This window comes from Aulostomus chinensis, chromosome 5, assembly GCF_037954235.1.
Source record: "Aulostomus chinensis isolate RoL2024-O1b breed Wild chromosome 5, RoL_Achi_v1.0, whole genome shotgun sequence".
NCBI lineage: Eukaryota > Metazoa > Chordata > Actinopteri > Syngnathiformes > Aulostomidae > Aulostomus > Aulostomus chinensis.
The window spans coordinates 21045472-21064949 of record NC_141324.1 but is presented as its reverse complement, the minus strand read 5'-3'; the positions used below and the strand labels follow the sequence as shown (position 1 = coordinate 21064949).

The 19478-nt window shown below is 38.5% G+C and overlaps 1 protein-coding gene across 3 annotated transcripts; it reads right to left on the bottom strand.

The window, feature by feature from the left end:
• Window positions 1–2691: 2691 nt before the first annotated feature.
• cnpy1 (canopy FGF signaling regulator 1) lies at window positions 2692–18814 on the bottom strand. 3 transcript variants are annotated; one of them, XM_086203841.1, is made up of 7 exons: window positions 18658–18814; window positions 17488–17604; window positions 17170–17271; window positions 16114–16229; window positions 6789–7001; window positions 3703–3799; window positions 2692–2905 (listed from the first exon to the last, which is right to left on the bottom strand). In XM_086203841.1, exons 3-7 carry the CDS (start codon window positions 17261–17263, stop codon window positions 2865–2867), a joined length of 561 nt encoding a protein of 186 aa, XP_086059967.1. In that variant the 5' UTR covers window positions 17264–17271; window positions 17488–17604; window positions 18658–18814; the 3' UTR covers window positions 2692–2864. The 3 variants fall into 3 exon arrangements, with proteins under 3 accessions (XP_086059967.1, XP_086059968.1, XP_086059969.1); XM_086203842.1 differs by having other exon boundaries at window positions 17488–17586; XM_086203843.1 differs by lacking the exon at window positions 17488–17604 and having other exon boundaries at window positions 2694–2905; window positions 18658–18699.
• Window positions 18815–19478: the final 664 nt, after the last annotated feature.

Genomic DNA, 19478 nt, shown 5'->3' with positions numbered 1-19478 from the left:
ACAACAGGCCATCCCACTACTTCCTGTTACAGACAATGGGCAACCACCTAATTTTTTCTCAAATAAAACCAAACCAATACACTGGACCACACATTATATACAGCAAGCTGTCAGACAAGTGTGTAAGGGGCGTCTACAATGGGAAAAAACAATTAAAAGACACTAAAAAAAACACATTTTCACTCGTATAAACTGCAGGTTTACTGAAATCACAAATCTAAAATTTCACCTGGGGCTTCAACACTGTCAGCGCCGTACTGATTCAGAGCTGTTTTGGATGCGCTGCGAGTATGGATATGTGCCTGGGAGGGAGAAAACTAGCAAGGTTTTCATCTTCATCCATTAGCTCAAATGTTAACTGGTTTTCAGAGGAAATAAGTGCAGGTTTTCAGTCGAAGAGGAAAGTATACGTTGATTTAATTAAAAAATACTGTCGTCAATCTTAAAACTATGTTTACTGGAGAATGACGGTGTAACATTATAACAGCATAAAAATTGAAGGTTATATAATAAATACTTAATGTCTCCGGCATTGAATTCTACCGCATCAATATTACATAGAAACATTGATTTAACCTCTGTCAGGAAACAAATAGCGAAACTCAATTTGAAAAAAACAAACAAACCCTTTTGTTTAAATGCTGATCATGTCATGTTAATGACTGCGTAATATCTTTTAACATATTGCAAGATCGTACAATGAGAGGAGAAAACAGCAGAAATATTTTCAGTAAGCGATTAATCAATTTGAGTTATGAGTCACCACACGTTTTTTTATGCGCTATTTTAATCTCTGCAGTTTGACACAGAATTTCCAAGTTTAACGTACATAGGATTTTTTGGTTTTTGTTTTACCCGTTTATCGCACCGCAGACATTAATACGTCAAGTTTTCTACCTCAGCCAAGCGTAAAAACACACGGTTCCGATAAACCAACACCTTTTTGAATTTAGGAGTACATTAAATTGTTCCCTCTTTAAGTGTGAATCATATCACAACTGCAGTGTCACCCCCTCAGTAGGGACATTACCGACTATAACACCGAGCAACTACACGGAAGCAGTTACTCAGTGTTTTCACTGAGGTATAACAAATATAACAAGCGGCAGCAGAGGCGCCTTCCCGCAAACAGCTACATTTCTTGCATCCTGTATGGCTTGTAAGTTGGGATATTTAATTAAGTTGTGTTTCCATTCCTACTTTAAAATGGGGTAAACGGTGCCGACTCACATCTGAGATGGACCATCTCCAGAGTTGGGCCGTCTACAAGCGGGCTGCAGTGACGTCTTAAGGATCGCAGCAAACCAGTGTTCCGATATAAAACTCGTGTCCGTGAAGAAGGCCAGTGACTGAGACTGTTTTCCCCCCAGTCTCAGTACTTTTGCAGCTTCTAAGTGAATATCTGAGATCTGAAGTTGAGTCTCTCTCCTTGTTCATACTTACAGATATCTTTTCATCTTCTGTAGCCTACATGAGCCTTGTTATGTTACTACAGAGAAGAACACTGTCTGATTTTTGAGGTTCATAATAAAAACTATGAGGGATGTGTTTTCAATTAGAAAGGACTTCTAGAAAATAGAATGTGAAATGTGTTCATGGTGTGTTTTATTGCCACTCAAGACAAGCACGTCATCAGTTAAAGACACACCTTCTAGCTGTATGTGCTGTCTTGTAAAGGAGATGCAAATCCCTGCCATGCTGGGCTGATGCACCGAGTCACATCGAGTCAAACCGAGTCAAGCCGAGCCCAGCCATGAGTGCCCATCCTGTATGTTAAAAAGACCTATTCATCTCCTTCATTTCCTGCCATTTCTCAGCTTACATCAGTAACAAAAGGCAAAAAAAAAAAAGGCCCAGAAGTAAATAGACAAAAATATCAGCAGGGAGTAGATTGCATTAACATACTGTGTAACAGGAATGCACGATATCACGTCACATGTCAGTGGCGTTGACCACGCCCACTTCCAGTCATATAGTAAATCAAACATGGAGGATAGTGCTAACATCGTAAAGTGCTGCTGTGTGACTGGTAGTTATGAGGTTTTCCCGACTCCTGATGACTAAAGCTGAGAGAAAGGAACGGATCAGTGACCAATCAGCTTGACAGACGGCATTACGTCACGTTCTGTAGGTTACTGCACACTCGTCAGTAAAATCGTAGCTTGCATTTTTCACCACTCCATTATGGCTGTCTCAGCAGATCCCTGACAATTTTTTATTTATTTTTATTTTTTTGGTGATTTTCATTTTTGTAAAGGCAATTTTTGTTCATTTAACATTTTCTCCTGCAGGTGTGTGACAGCATGGATGTAGCAGTATGCAATTCTTGAATCAAGAAACAACTTGCAAGACCAATAACGATATCACGGGATCCCTAAAAATACAAATCCATGCGAAGAATGCAAAATTCCCATGAATTTAAACTGTTGAGTGATATAATGAATTATTTCGTTTCAGCTTGGTAAATATTTAGATAATATATATATTTCACACGCTCAAGAAAATGTCTTTAAAATGCCTGTTTTATGTGATAAACAGTCCAAAACAGATATAAAAATTAAAATACAAGTGATCAATAAATTCGAACACCACATAACTAAAACCCGACAGAAATATTTGCTTGATTTGACCCAAATGTAATTAAATGATAGTCGTTACATATTTGCAAATAAAAACAAGGAAACACTGCTGCCTCATGAATGCTGTCATCGCTGAGCAACAATAACAAACCTCAGACAATTGTGCAAGATGAGTTTCGTTAAAGTTTATCATTTTATTTATTTGTTAGAAACAGATTTTGTTCAAGTTTTTCAAAGTTGGTCCCACTTTTTCTTTTTTTTTTTAAACACTAAAATTATAAAACACTATAACTCCTCATTTATGTGACTGGTGCCTTTACAGTAGTCTGAAATAAAAAAAACAGAAAAAACACAACATAAGAAAATGTGTCTATCAGTTACCTGATGAAATAATTAGGCGACACAATTGGACAGTAGGATATGTTGGTTGTGGACGGCATGTTGGTTTACCACATATCATATTTGGTTTTAGAGAATTAATGACCATTTGTGAAAACAGGGCATTTTTTGTAACGTATGCGATTTATACTAAATGCTACAAATATGTATTTCTGAAGCACTTCTATGCCCTGAGGGAAGTATGATTACAAAAAAAACCCCATCATGATATAATATTATCAATCAATGAAATACCCTTTTAAAAATGTGTTGAGTGGTTGTGTTGTCAGTGGCTTTAATCTGATTCAGGAATTTTCACAAAATGGCTGACTTGTTACGTCTCTGGATTTTCAAGGCCAAATCCAACGAGCAAAAACACATAGAATGTTTACATGCGTTGAAAAGTAATCGTCAAAGTGAGTAAAACGTTAAAATGGAATCAGAAATTGTTGAAATTTGTCCAATACAGCACGAGACGTTCTATTTTCTTCTATAATATCAGCGATTAATTTCTCCATGAATGTCTCTCTCTATGGGTTAAATGTCGAAAGCTTCATTTTAATAAGTACAGGAAGTGAGGGGTGCTTATAGATAACCTGAGGGGCAGGGGGAGGCGGAGCAGGCTATATAGAGACTATAAAACAAACTGCTGTATCATGTGTGTGTGTGTGCGTGTGTACGTGTGTGTGTGTGTGTGTATGTGTGTGTGTGTGTGTGTGGTAGGAAATGTGCGAGGTTGTGGTACCTGAGACTCTGTTGCATAACTCCTTGTGCACATCCTCTGTGTTCTGGCTGAAAAGAGAGATGATATCATCCTCCAGCTCCTCCACGATGCTTTCACACTGAGAGAGAAAAACACAAGTGCAGAAGAAAGACTTGGCCTGGAGGAAACAGAGCAGAGGCGGCTCGTCCATGCGTACACAACACACACACTGAGTTTGTCACGTTTTTTTTTTTCTCCGCACAATGGGGGCGCAGTGTTTGTAGGGCGGAGGCCATTTTTTTTCCCCCACTGTTTGCCAAACTGTTCAGCCATTTTAACAACTCTGCTTACTGTTCTTCTACAAAAGGTTGATATGTTTAATGTTACCCAAGTTATGTTTTATTGAATTATTTTCAGACAGTAGTGAAATCTGGGGACAGTTTTTCAAGGACCTGCAAATGATTAAGGCACATCATAAAAATGGCCTTGATACGATATTAAATGTTCTGTTACATGAAGAGATTCTCTTAAGCTTGCTCGGATTTGAAATTTTAGTTTTCTTGTGCGTCTTTAATGACCTTTTTGAAACATAAGATGGCAAATGAATTCTGACCAAAAATCTGAAGCATCCCCTGAACCACAATTACAGAATTTTACATGTTTTTGTCTTTATTTTCACAACAATATGCACTCTAGGTGTGTACATATATATTTCTACACATCTATTTTAGCAAGTGAAGTGACACATTTTTACCTGTACAAACAAAAGGCTCGACTTAATTACACCTCCAGATTTTGCCATGTTAAGAAGTTCATTCAGTAACTGATTTCTGTGTTTCGCAAACCAAAGGGACTAAAGTAAAACTATTTGTATCCTGTAAGTTGCACACTTCTTCCAGGGGTTTAAACAGCTTCTTGTGTTTTTGGTGAAATATTTTAGGCTTGATGTCTTGGTTAAAAATAAACTGCTCAATGTATTGAAGTGTTGCAATCATTGTTTTTGCAGTGCATGAAGGTAGAATTTCCTATCATTTCATTTAAAATAAGGACTTTAACTTATCTCAACTTCAAAACTCAGCCCAAAATGAGGAGTATTTTAGAGAAGTGTTGTGAAGATTGGAAATCTGTTGTGAGACAAGGAGCAGGAACCATATCGTAGTACTTGAAATGATGCTTGTGGCTGTAACTCACTATTATCTAGTTGAGGCAGATGGCTGCTCACCAAGGTTCAGCTTCGAGGTGTCTTCCTTCTGAAATGTTTTTTTCCCTCTCACAACGGTCACCGAGTTCTTAATGATTGGAGAAAGTTGGATCTCTGAAAATATGACAGCCCCAGAAGAGTCTAGACCTGCTGAACTTGTTTAGTGCCCTTAGATAACCTTTGATACGTTCTGGTACTGTCTTGACTAGGCAGAAATTTTTTGAAGGAAATGAATTCTTTTACTGTACATGCTCTGCACATGGTTACAGATAAGTTAGATAAGTACATAATATCAAAAATCACACTTAAAATGACCTGTACTATTTAAAAACAAACACACACATTATGGGGTGTGTGTTGTTCAATAAGTTTTGTTTTATCTGGCCGCAATCCAGGAATGTTTTATTCCATCTGAAAATTCATAAAGCTGCTCCCACTGATTTTGTCACGATTAAAAATTGTATTATTTGGTGAAGATACTAACTTCCAGTGTTGCCGCCCGTTCATAAGTAATTTAAGAATGAGGACACTGAGAGCATGTCCTGAGGATTAGCTCAGGGAATTTTGGGGTTGTAGCAACCAGGAGGAAGTGTATGTTCCACAATTACAAACCAATTTACAGTAGTTATTATACAGAATGAGGCCAGTGCCACAAAATACAGTCATGTGAGTATATGGGCCAACAAATTATAATTCATAAACAACTAGATATTGATAGTTATACATCCTAGTGGGGCAAGAACTCATTCCATTAGGTATTTCTGCCATAGTGACAACGCGTGACAGAAAATATGATTAACATACATGGTCACTTCAACAAATTTACATCCCATCAGCAGGTTGGATGGCGCGTTTTTTCTTAAAAAAAAAAAAAATGAAAAAAATGGTCCGAAGTACACCGTCTATCATTGCCAGCAGCAGTAGATTTCATCTGTCCAACAGTGCATACAAATTGTTTGAGATCTGACACTAAATTAGTGATATTTTACTTGGATCTAGAAGATCTCGTGTCCTTTCCGACCATAAAAGTGTGAACACGACCGGATTCATGTGAAAAACATTGAATGTGATCCTCAGCGCAACTGGGAAGCCATGATTGACTCAGCGGAGATAAACTGTCACGTGACAAAACTTGAGAGAAATTAAGCTGAACTTCAGGATGTGGGGAAAAAAAAAAAATAGGGAATCGTTCAACATGCCTAGTTTCTAGTTCAGTTCACTTTTCAATGCAAGTTCATTTCTCTCCAATACTGGTAACAGTTACGGGTACTTGGAAATACATTGCCTATGTTGATTTGATATTTTTTGATATTTGATACTCAAAAAATACATCGAAGTAATCCTTCATATGTTTCTTATTTTATTTTTTTAATTATATGGCAGCATAACTGATTTATACTCCACAAATCTACTTACAGACACGACCAGGTTGTTTTAACAGAGGTGCACGACTTTATATTGCAGTGAAAAACGAGCCCAGAGGTAATGTCCACCATCTTGATCAAGGTATAGAATAAGGGACTATCTTTTTGAGCAATGATGTTATAGAATGGGAAATTACCGGTAAGCCTTACACTCAGCTATGATACTTCTGTGTTTTTTTTTTCTTTAATATGTACCTAAAGTTACAAAATGTTGTGCCACTAAATCTGATGATTAAAACTCATGAATTCTAGTCATTGTGAATCACACATATGAATCCCAGCCTGTGAGATTTCTAGTTTTAATAATGTTTGGCTTCTGTCAGGTGTTATATTGGATGTTTCTTCTAACTGCAATCTTAATGATGCATTAAGCTGATGCAACTTATTCTTGGTCTGCAAACGTCTCCAAGCTGCACCAGAAATTAATCTATGGTTTTGTTTCTTCCACCACAAACACAACAACTTCTACAGTTAAATTAGAGGGAATGAGCTTTTCCACTCACGGCAAATTTCAAGGCATTGGAAGCCTCAGGTCCATCAAACTGGAAGTTTTTGAAGTCAGGGAAGCCCTCAGTGGTCCCGCCGCTCCTGGGTGCAAACCTCAAGTACTTTTTCTCCTGGGTATCCGGGTCCACATGGAGGGCGTAGTCACTCATGGAGTCGCACACTCCGTCAAGGAGCTCGCTGAGGTGAGTCTCCGAGCGAGCGAGGGGTACCTGGCCACACGAAAGCAAAAACATGGAGAACACTGATTAAGGTGTTTGTTGGCATGAGTGTACCAGTTTCCTAAGTCATATATCATTTCACTATGTTTCTGACACCAATTATGCTAGCGTAGCACCCAATGACAATTTTTGTTAAAAAAAAAAAAGAAAAAGAAAAACAGCACAGGAAATGTTTAAAAAAAAAAGAATTAAGAAGACAAATTTGTACATTCAAATTCAAAAATGGCACCTTTGTCACAGCCAAGGCAAACAACGGAAACAGATAGCTAATGAGAAGGGGGGAGAAAACCTCCCCAATGTTAAATTCCTCTTCAGAGCTGACCTGGTGTCAGCTGTGTTACACCACAGGGCTCTGTAGGTCATTAGGGTGACCTCTTGTTTCTGCTGTGTTTTCTCCATCCTCACTAACAAACCTCACCCTCCAACTCTGACTTTTAACCTGTGTGAATACCCTCCCCACCTCTCCATCCAAACCCCTCCATCCTCTTCCTGTCCCCCCCTCCATTGAGAACAAAACAGAGAGGCGGCCATGTCTAGACGGGTCAAGACAGGTGCAGTGCCTTGTTCCCAACATTCCCGGAAGGAGATGGGGTAATGGGTGATGCCCAGGGGGTGGGGGGTGGGACAGGGCAGTGAAAAGGCCAAAAAAAAAAAAAAAGGAGTGCTCTTTACACTTTCAACCAAGCTGGGACAAATCAAGTAGAGGGGGTGGTTTGCTGAGGAGGGTGGTGGTCAGAAGAGGAGATTGAAGAAGCAGGAGGCCTCAACAGAAGCCAAGTGCAGGGTAAACAGACCCCGTCTTCTCAGCCCCCCACTCTTCTTCCTCTGCTTCTCTTTTTGTCATTTTCATTCCCCACTCCATCCTCCAATGATCAAAGGAGGAAATCTTCCTTGTCTTCTTTGGTCAAAAGGTGGTGATGGTTGAGGGGGTGGAGGTGGGGGTGGGGAGGCTCACAGGGGAAGAGGGGAGGGTTGGAGGGCATCTTGCAGATAAAATGGATTTTATAACAATGTAGATTTATTCTTTGACCTCCGTTTTCTCTTTTCAGTGGCGTGTCCCTTTCTGATCCAAACTCACACACACACACACACACACACACATATTTAAAGATGCTACAAAGTGACTGTCTCCTCTTCTGCTTCTCCACTGTAAAAATAAATCTAACCAATCACAAAAAAAAAAAAAAGGTCAACCTCCATCTCCTTCCCAGCTTGACATGGTCGCTACGCTGAGGAGGAAGAAAGCTGGCCGGTCAACAGAACGTGTTACAGGACGGGGCCAAAGGCTGAAGGGCGAGCACGGAGGGATGTAGGTCACACCAGACAACAACAACGAGCTTCATTTATCAATCTTAATCTGGTTATGACGACTTTGATACTACTTAATAAATATTGTCATTATCTGTTCAAGTATAGATGAACTTTCAGTTGTATTTATTAGTTGAATCAAATGTCGAATGAAATGTTTCTATTCGTAAATTTTAAAAAAAAGAGCAAATTTTCACGTTTCATGAGAATCTAGAACCGATGTTTCTTAATTATTAATTAATCTCAAATAATCATCAAACAAAATAATTAATGATTAATTTTCCAACATTTGTCATCCTGACTTGACGTCGTTGACCAAAGCATCCAAACCATATTTTACAGTCAACAAACGGATTTTTGATCGTTTGTCATTATAAGCCTTCACAACGAAGTTCTAATTACTTTTAAAGAAACATTTTATTTATTCATTATTTAATTTTTTTCCTTCTCCAAAAAACATTTTTTTGTAATTCGTATTATAATTCATCCATTATAATTTAACAAGGTCCTATTTAATATGAAACCATGGTTTTCTTAAAATTTGCATTTCACTTTTGTTAATACAATTTTGTGATTTTTAAAAAGCCTGGAGAGATTATATGATTCAACAGTCTCTTTAAATCCTGAACATGCGTATTAGAGGACATGATGCTGGTATGATTAGTCTCCACATTTATTCAGAGAGATTGACTTTTGCTTGATCTCTAATTTAAAAGACTGTGTAGATAAGGAGAGGGAAAGGGAAAGGGTAGTTTAGTATTGGGCATTGCCTTATCTATAGAAATGAATCATCAGAAAAGCATCAGATTTCATAAAAGAGTGAGTACTACAGCTGTCTGATAGGAAGCATGTGTCTTCCTTTTGCTCAATTATATTGCCATTGTCTTTAATTATTGATCACCATGATACAATCACAATAAATTTGTGGTATGAAATCAACTCTAAAATCTCTTTTCTTATTATATAATCTGATTAAAAGAAAAGAATCCAATTTGAGCCCCATATATTAAAGAAAAACAAAAAACAAAAAACACACACCATGCGAGACGACAAAACCATGTCGGTCCATCGCAGCCCTTGGGCTTGCGTCTGAGTCATTATCATGCCATGCTACAAAATGGTTTGGAATTAAACCCCTTCCTTGCCAGTCGAAGCCTTGTGAAAAGAAGCTGTCAGTCACAGCGTTGTTTGAAGAATGGGGTGGGTGGGGGGGCAGGGGTATGGCGGTGGGGTGATCGGTTGGGCCAGAGAATAGGCTTCTCAGGGATGCTATCCTCCATTCAACTCCCATTGGACAGGGAGCCATTATTGCACTGCTGTGGACAGGGGCCTTTCAATTTCATTGTCCTGGTGATATGGGCCAATGACGACCCATAAATTAATAATAATAACAATAATAATAATAATACTGACATCAAAGCAGCAGAGTGGAGAGAGATGCTGGGATGTCATTTGGGCTATTATGCTATTTAAAGAATATTTTAGACGGATGCTCATGCTAAAGGTTTGACGACATGTCGGCTTTCTATGACAAGAATGCACGTTGGAGTGATTGTAATGAGCTGGCAAGAACAACTACACATCACCCTTAGAAAAGCATTCAATCATAACCTTAATCTGGTTCATGGAAAACAGGTGAGGTCTGGCGCAGCAGTGGTGCAACACTTAAAATGCTTAGCCCCTTTTGTTTTTTCTGTCAGTCATTAATGACTAATCTCAGATCCAGGACGTGGTTAACCCTAGCGTAGCATAAAGACACAAACGCAGCCAAAATTGGCTTGACTGGTTCTTTCCACAGCACAGGAAAACTACTTTTAGGGTAACCCTAATATATATATATATATATATATATATATATATATATATATATATATATATATATATATATATATATATATATATATATATATATATATATATATATATATATATATATATATATATATATATATATATATATATATATATATATATATATATATATAGTTTTTGAGTAGGAAGTCATTGAGGGATAATGCCTTTGTTATTGGGATTAGTGATCCTCTGTACACCATCCAACCTTCCATAAAACACCTAGCAACACCTTTAATCCACTAATGCTAGAACACAGGTTTGGAATTTCCAGTGGACACGGTCTTTTGGCTTGCCTGAGCAAAAATCTGAAGAAATTACATCATACCTGAAAATACATCAAAACATATGGAAACAAAAGACTCCTCCCCCTCACCAACTGTATGACAAATAGTTCTGTTTAACTTTGATTCATTCAGAATACATAAGTATGAGCCTGTCACTACTTCTTTTCATTGCTGATTGAAAGGCCTTGTTTTATGAATGAAGGAAAAAGTTTGGTGTTCAGAGACAAAATGTCGTACGATACACAGAAAATAGAACAATAATCAAGTGGTATTTACATAATTCAGTTTTTAACAATCACACATGTATGAATTGTGTAAAAGAATATTTCATTAACACAAGCATTATTTGTTGTTTCTTAGGAATCCTGACTTGGAACCATGAGTAAAGTGGGTTTTTTTCATGTTTTAAATTTACTTCACCAAATCAGAACAAATGTATATTTTTCCTTACCACTAATGGGTTAAAGCTCACTGGTACTGTTTAGTTAAGAAAGGGAAACCTACTATCAATAGTACATTACTTTAGTATCTAATATTTTTCTGACCCCAAAGGTTGGTCCAGAACTAATCCTGCTAGCAACCAACTCTCCCTGATTTGACTAGCATTTTTAATAGCCAAATACATTAAATAGTGTCCATAAAATGCATTGGGAAGTGTTTTTTTGGGCCTCTGGACTACGGAGTGCCTAAAGAGGACACCAGAAGTTTCAGTTTGTGATTTTCACTGGGGTCTGCACCAGGTAAGCATGTTCCTCTACGTCTGGAGAATATAATTTGAAGGCTGTGGTGTCTCTCTGTAACACCGCAATATCGCATTCTAAGGGTATATTGTGAGACATTTTTCTTGAAAGAAATTACAGCTCCTGTGATTTCGATAGCTGCACTTGGCCATAGTGCGATTTTGATAGCGTTTCAAAGAATTGTTTAGCTCTTCTATCATCTTTAACCTTGGAAAAACACACAAATAGGTCTATTTCTCAGAGTGCTGAACTCTTCCCCTCAGAGCTCAGCACAGAGAATAAATCTCTGGTTTAAAAAAAAAAACAGTAAAAATGTCACCTCACTCAGTCACATTTGTGGGCCATGATATGATGTGTCTCTGTGTCAGCACACTATTGTCTATCCTCTCATTCTCAATGCATGACTTCCCACCGGTCACTATGAGATCAGCTTGCTGCTCCAACTAAGTTCAATGTCTTTGGAGGTCTTAAATGTGTCATTGTTGCAGCAGGCAGGTTTAACTTTTGTGCCACAGAGCAGCCCAGTGCCCCCAGGAAGTCCTACTGTGAGGAGGCCAAAGAGCAGAGACTTAAAACCTGCAAATCCTCCTCACTGATGGCATCTAAGCTGTGACATCCCTCCCTCTCTGATTCAAGCTAGGTCAAAAGCTGCTGAAAAGGAGGGAGCTGAGAGGGCATGGGATCAAGGTTTGCCTTCTTATGTGACTCAGTAACATTTGATTGACCAAACAATGCAACAGGTGGAGGTTAGTGTCAGCTCAGGGCAGAGGGGGGAGCTCATCTGTGACCGACCAAACCAAACTATCCTGGCCTGGTGAGTACCATGATAACAAACCAGCAACCCTTCTCACCGGTCAACAATGACATGAAACTGGTAGTTAATGCATTGAAAATGATTTTGAGATTGTGTGGGAAGATATTCATTCAAGGTAGAATAACCTCAGAGTTTGACAAAATGCAGTATTTGTTAAAATACTAGCGGTCAGTAGAGGTTATCTGATCAAACACTGAGAAACCATCAATTCAAGCCAAACCAGTCAAATTGGACTGGTATGTGGTAACTTGCAAATGTTTTCAATGTACAGCCTTTTTTCTAAAAAAATTTCCAGGTGTAGTTTTTAGATTGAATCTGACCATTTAGTTGCTGCACAACAAACAAAGCCGAATGATTTTATACACACACACACACACAATTTTTTTTATCCGAACCTGAACTGAGCCTTACACAAGCATAGGCACAGATACTAAATGACAGAACTATGGATGTGGAGGTCGATGCAAAGCAATAAGATGATGTAAATGACACTTTCACAGAAGAATGTAACATCACAACACAATCCATCGTGTCGTCACGTGAATTACAAACTTCAGCAATGAATAGGACATAACCCAACAGAGCCGGAACACACTTACACTTTTTTCCCTCTCACTTAGAATATTTGTTACATATAACTGGGCCGAGAGAAACGGTTTAAAAAGCTCCTGCACCTCTAATTTATTTTTCCCAATTATTTACATGAGTAAAAATATTTCAAAATCATTTACATCTGATTTCTTCACAAATGACTAATTAATGTTTCTAAAACTTTTTCAGGCCAAGGACCACGAGACTCCCACAACTCTGTGTGCGTGTGAGTGTGTGCGTGTGAGAGAGAGAGATAAGGAGAAGAGGAAAGATAGTGAACGCCTTTAATGAAGGGTTACTTGTTTTGCCTCATCGACAATAAAAATATACTCTGGAATAATTCAGCTTTTTATGAAGCCTTTTTCCACACCTGTGGGCGGGGCCAAAGAGCACACTGACTGACAGCTTCACCCTGTCAGAGTCCATCCTCCTGCAGACCTGCAAAAATCCACTGCAGTGAAACACATCTACAGTAAATGCAAGCCAAGAGGATCGAGACATTCATGAACTTTATTTTGGTGACAATATTCATAAAAAGTCTTAATTTAGTATTGCCTTTAAGTCTTAATTTTGATTGTCGTTGGTTACTTAGGATTTCTTGTTGTGTCTGTGCTATCCTGACCTCTCCTGCAAACATACATTTCTTATTTTTCATCAAGTATATTCTTTATGCATTTACTGTGTGCAAAAAAAAAAAAACTAAACTAAAAAAAACCCAAACTTATTCATTCTAAGCTTCAAATGCATAAGGAAGAAAATGTAATTTACAGTATACCTTAAAGTACATCGACCAGTTTTCCAATGGCCAGTTGTTAGGGGCCCCACATGTACAGAGGCAATATAATATATGGACAAACTAGCACATTAATACAACAATTGCTTGTGTCCATACAGACACACACACACACACACACACACACACACACACACACACACACACACACACACACACACACACACACACATACACACACAGCTTGAGGGTAAACTTAATGAAATCCAAGCAGGACTCACAGGGGGGCACAAGAACAGTAATTAGCATTCATATCTAAATTAATCCACTTTTAGATAATTGCTTAATGAGAAGCTATAATGACACAAATAGCACCTTAATTTATGGCATCATGAAGGACACTTTGTTTCTGGATGACATAAATACAGTAGCCATGACTGAAACTAACAAAGTAATGAAATAAGCTAGGAAAGTGAACTCAGTCCACCCTAACCAGCTGTCAATGACCACAGCCTCTGTGTACTGGCTCATTTTAACAAGTAGCATCAGAGGGTTTAAAGAAAGTGTTCAAACACTCTCACATGCACTTGTGATCAGTGCAGCTATCAGTGACAGTCAAAACGGGGATTACAGCAGAGCGGATCAATAGCAGAGCTGGACACCTTATGATAGCCTGGTCCCTGGGCGATACAGGATATCCAGGCTCCGGTGGGACATGACCTCATTAGGCCACCAACAATAATCTAGGTCCATAGTCTCACTATGCTTGCACAGTATCACACACCAACAGCCAAAGCAACACGAGGGATCAATTTCAAGTCACCCCTGCTCATCTCTTGTGCCTCGACCTTTCACTGAGGCAAGTTCCCCTGTAGGTGGAGCTGGAGGCGGCATAGTTCCCGCCACCGTGCGTTACCTTGCTATTTTTGATGCTCATACTCTTCATTATCTCAGTTAATTTGTCAGTTTGCTTTCCCTGATGATCTCATCTGGTGAGACTGACTTTATTTTATTGTTATTTTGGACCACGTCAGATATGGACACATTCATTAGCTTCTCCACTCGCTGTACTATCACTCGTATCCCTGGATATCTGTTAGCCAAAGGTATCAAAAGCTGGAAAAAAATGCATGTCATAGATTGATGGCAAAGATCTCTTTGAAAGGAAAACATTCTGAACTAATACTTTTGTGACAGCAACAAGTGAAAGACTCCATTCAAACTTAGAACATAAATGAGGATTCTGTGTTCACACTGCAGATTCATCTGAGAATAAATTATAATGATTTTCATGTTCCAGGCAGTATACTGAAGGTAGAGGGTTGTGATTGGATGATATAATGTTGATTAAATCAATGATCATTAATTGTTTTATCATTGTTGATGCTATCGCTGCGCTGCCCTCCATAAGTGTACCTGACATTATGACAATGATTTGTATTGTGAGTCAATATATCTAACTCAAACAGATGATGCTGCGAGAGTTGTTCAGATAGTACATCATTCAATGTTTTATTTTTAAATGTTAGGAATGCTAATACTCTTGTGTAAAGGTTATTCAAGTACAGTCATGGTTGTACGTGCGTAGCTCCCACGGGGGACTGAGGGAGTAGCTGTTGATCCTGGATAATCAGCATAATGAAGCTGGTTATCTGTTTCTGCTAACAACTCAATCCAGTAGCAGGGAAGGCGTTAACACACCATCACAATCAAGAATGGCACCGCGAGATGAGACTTAAGAGTCAGGAAAAAATGTGGAGGGAAAAATAAGCGACAGTTAAAAGTGATATGTTATTCTCTTTGCAACTCGCTGTGTTTTAATGCTGTGTTTTCAGTTTGTATGCCCCTGTACCGCACGTCAATAAAGCACTGACACTGACTCACGCTGTTGAGCTGCTCTCTGCCTCTCATGCCACACTGCTTGTCAATAATTTACACAATATATATGAATGGTGAGTTTAAACACTCACGAAAAAAAGAGTGTACTGAGCATTTCAGATTCAAAGACAAAAACTGCCAAAAATCGGGACCTCAAGTCTCCAATATTACTTGTGATGTTGAACTAATCCATGCTGACATATCAAAGTTAGCTACATGATTTTTGCGTAGCTTTAACAACTAAAAGTTTGTAACTACAGGGTCATGCAGGTCATGCTTTTAAATTAGTCCTAGTTCCTATTTTCCACTTTTGGACGTGCTGCTAAGCTCAACTGTGGAAGCTAATCATTGCAGTAATAATTTGAATACTATTCATAATTGAATATGCCAACAACATTATAAAATGTCTGCAAATGAGTTCTTATTCATACCGAGTGTACTGCACCATAATGTTTAGGCTTCTTTAATTTACTTTCAAGTCGGTCAATTACAAAAAAATTAAAAATCCAGCACTATACATTATACGTTTCTGTAACTCAAGACTGAAATTTTAAGTACTTGATATTCAATGGCTTTATTTAAGCTGCTTGATTAGTTTAAAGCAGATTTTTTTTAAAAATATCATCGCAAAAACTAGTTGCTGGAATTCAGATGTACGTGTACTTGCGTTGTATTGTGTTTAATATTTGCATAGCATTTTTGTGACTGTGTGTATTTTTTGCTCTGTGTGAAGTGTTTTGGACTCCCATCAGTTCATGCACTCACGCGATCATGTGGAACAGAGGCTCATGCACCAGGGAAGGACTCTGATCCACGTGTACTTGAAACCCTCAACGTTACAAAGAGCTGCAGAGGTAAGTGTGTGTATGTGTGTGTGTAGCTTCACGTAAGTGTACTTTACCTTTTTGTCTTTCACGGTTCCATCTGGGTTGATTCTAAAGCTGCCCACATTGATGGTTTTCTTTGGGTCCACCTGACTGATCGAGTAGTTCAGTTCATCCACAATCGCCTTGCATGCTGGGAAATACAGGGATACCTCAGTGACAGCAACAAGAAAGGATAATATATACTGTATGTGCAAACAGCCATTCTGATCGGTGGATTCAGGAATTTTGCATTATTCGGTGGACGTGCAAGAGAGAGAGAATGTGTGCAATATTTTTGGATTTTTAACTTTAGGAAAAAAATCTCTCCTGGTTGGATTTACGCAGTTGTTATGAAACGATGGGAGTGAAGGCGCTTAATCCCTCAAGAAGAACAATACATTTTCTCTTCGGGCTGTTTTGGAACAGGAAAGCCTGATCGTGGTATCACCAAGTGATGCAATGTTAGTTGGTAAGTTAATATTAACCAGTCATAGCAACACTAACATTAAATTTGTCCTTGGTCAATATTTTGTTGTCCTCAGAAGGACGGGACAGCATTAGCCTGGAGCCCCGTTCTCGCTGTTGCATTCCACCATGTGTTCAGTCACGTTAGGTTTTCAGAAGGGGGAGGGATGGGCTACAAAATACACAAAACAAACCTGCGACATTGCAGGTTCTCGCTTCACAGGACAATTGCTACTAACTTTCTTGATGGTGGACAGTCTGGAGGTATTTTAAAATGATTTCAAAGCACAGTAATCACACACCAGTACACGCACTGTTAATTCAAACTGAAAGATTTTGCTAACGGTCAGGGTGATGCAGCAACTGATAGCACACAGGCTGACTCCCAAAGCTATTAGCTCTGGCTAAAATAATCTACCATCTCTATAATCTGATGGAAAACTAATTTAATTCCACCTGCAAAACAGATTACTCTAGCACTGCAAGAAAAACACACAAACATGTTGCCTCAATCTGATAATACAACACTTTCTTACAGCAGATCTGTTAGTTTCTAAGAGTTGAGTGGAATCTTACGCATCTTCCTGCAACATTTCCTGTATTTGAGTTTGGGTTCCGTGACTTACCAGAACAGTAGATCACCTTGTCCTTCTTCCCTTGGCTGCTGCCAGCGAAGACAGATAACAACATCACGGTAATCTGAGTAATCCATGGAGCCATATTATAACCTGACAGGACAAAAAAAGAGAAAGCTGAGTTGATGAGCACATCCTCACCAGTTAGATTTGTGTGGTCTACAAATAAAACATCACTTGACCTAGCATCAGCATGAGGGTGAGTGGATACTGATTGATTACTCATTACAGGGAGAACTATCCCTTTAATTCAAGGGTTTAAAGTGATACTTCACCCAAAAATGTGTTGTTTGCCTTTCAACTACTCACAGATTGATGTCCAAACTCTTTTTCTTTGTGATTCCAGAAGGGAGAAAGAGCAAGCCACATTTATTTAGCTCGGAACTAATGATTCCCCGTGGCCACCAACTGCAGACAACAGAAAAACTGTCCAAAAACATCTGTTTACAAACGGCGTCATCTGGTATAATTCCCCTGGCTTTATCTAGCTATATACTCAGTATTGAACAAAACAAGGTAGAAAAGTGCTCTAAATTGAGTCCATTTACAACCTATAACCCTTCTGCTATGGCACTATTGTGAACACGAACATGGGAGTTGGTTCAAATGAATGCACCAGCAGCTAGTTAGTTAGTTTGTAGCTTAATTTAAAGTGTCTTTAAGTACTGAGGATACAGCTGCATAAAAGGAGCTGTAGATTACTTTGGGCAATGAGTTTGACAGTTTGTAGACAGATGTTTTTGCACAGTTTGATGTGGTGGCTTTGTGGTGGCTATTAGCTTTCAGATAAATATAGGGTCAGAAAGAAATGATGCAGCAGTAAAACAAATATAACTTCTTGGGGAGCTCAGGACACCTGCGGATTGGCACAAACCATATAGTCAAACGTCTAGCATAATATTTTACAGCCTATTTTTAATGTTCATATCTAAACAAATATCTGTATAAAATGAAATATATACTCAATAAACTGCTGTCTGTCTGTATAAGGCTGACTGAGATAGAACCCAAACTTTGCAACATTGTTTAAGTGCTATCGAACACCGAGGTTTCATGGTGCAGCCAGACTAAGGGCACACTCCAAAGTGACTTTTTTTGGTCATTATATAAGTGTTTTGACAAATACATGTATTTGTGTGTTTTATTTCAACTGACAAGGACATAATAAACTGTAATACTGTGTCAAAGATGATCTTATCCGCTGCAAGACACTTTAGAATTTCATTAACTTTTTTCTGACTAATGTATCATCACAAACAACTCGTCAAAGTGGTAGGGATAGGTTATTCAAGGCTATATTAACAATACTACCGCAGATGGGGGTGATATTATATGCCGTTTTGCAGTTTAGTCTTATCTAATTCGTAAAATATACCTCTTAGTATTCGTATCTCAAGTATCGTGAGCAAAAACAACTGATAAAATGAAATACATCTATTTTTCTATGGAGTTTGGCGGATTGTAGCTAGCTTGTCTTACCTGACGAAGAGAGGAGGCTAGTCTGAGTTGGCAGGGGACCTGAGGCCAGTCGAACTCAAATAGCAGTGGTGTTAGGATTAGGATTATGAGCTGTCATTTGTTACCTCCACATGCTTTGAACCTGAACCTTAAAAATCATATCGTCAAGATTGACAGGTTTCATTCTTACCACAATATACACTTCCCGTCCTTCGTTTCATAATAAAAGAAATGTTGCTTGAACTGTTCCACTAGCAGTCAAATTAGAGGGGTGTGGTAAATGATTCAGTTCCGACAACTATTACTAATCGGTAATTAATTTTCATTTATATCATGCACGCTCTCCACTACTTTTTCCTCAGACATACATTTAGCTTTTATTTTGAAGGAATTGTCACCTAACTCGTCGGCTAGTGCTCTACTTCCTCTTGACTTGTCGCTTTTGACAGTGGCGCGAGTACCTTGACGTGCCCGGTCGTGGTGTAGCCACGTTGAATGAGCATTGACCAGGGTAACCAATCACTTTCCAAGCTCAAAAAACACGGACCAATCATATTGTCACAACATATCCGGGCAATGTATTACGGGACGCTCTCTGAGCAATCACAGACCTAAATTTGCATGTTTGAAAACCCATTGAAATATTTATACGACAGGATTTAATGTCCCTACAGAAATGAGAGACAGAATTAAGAACTTAGTGGGTTGAATATTGAAAACCTTTCATTTATTCTTCACTCAATTAAAAGTGCAATAAAATGCTCAAGTTAAAAAAAGCATACCTTTTGTACTTGTTCACTCAAGTAGATGATGATGATTGCTTTTTGTATTATTGTTTAATG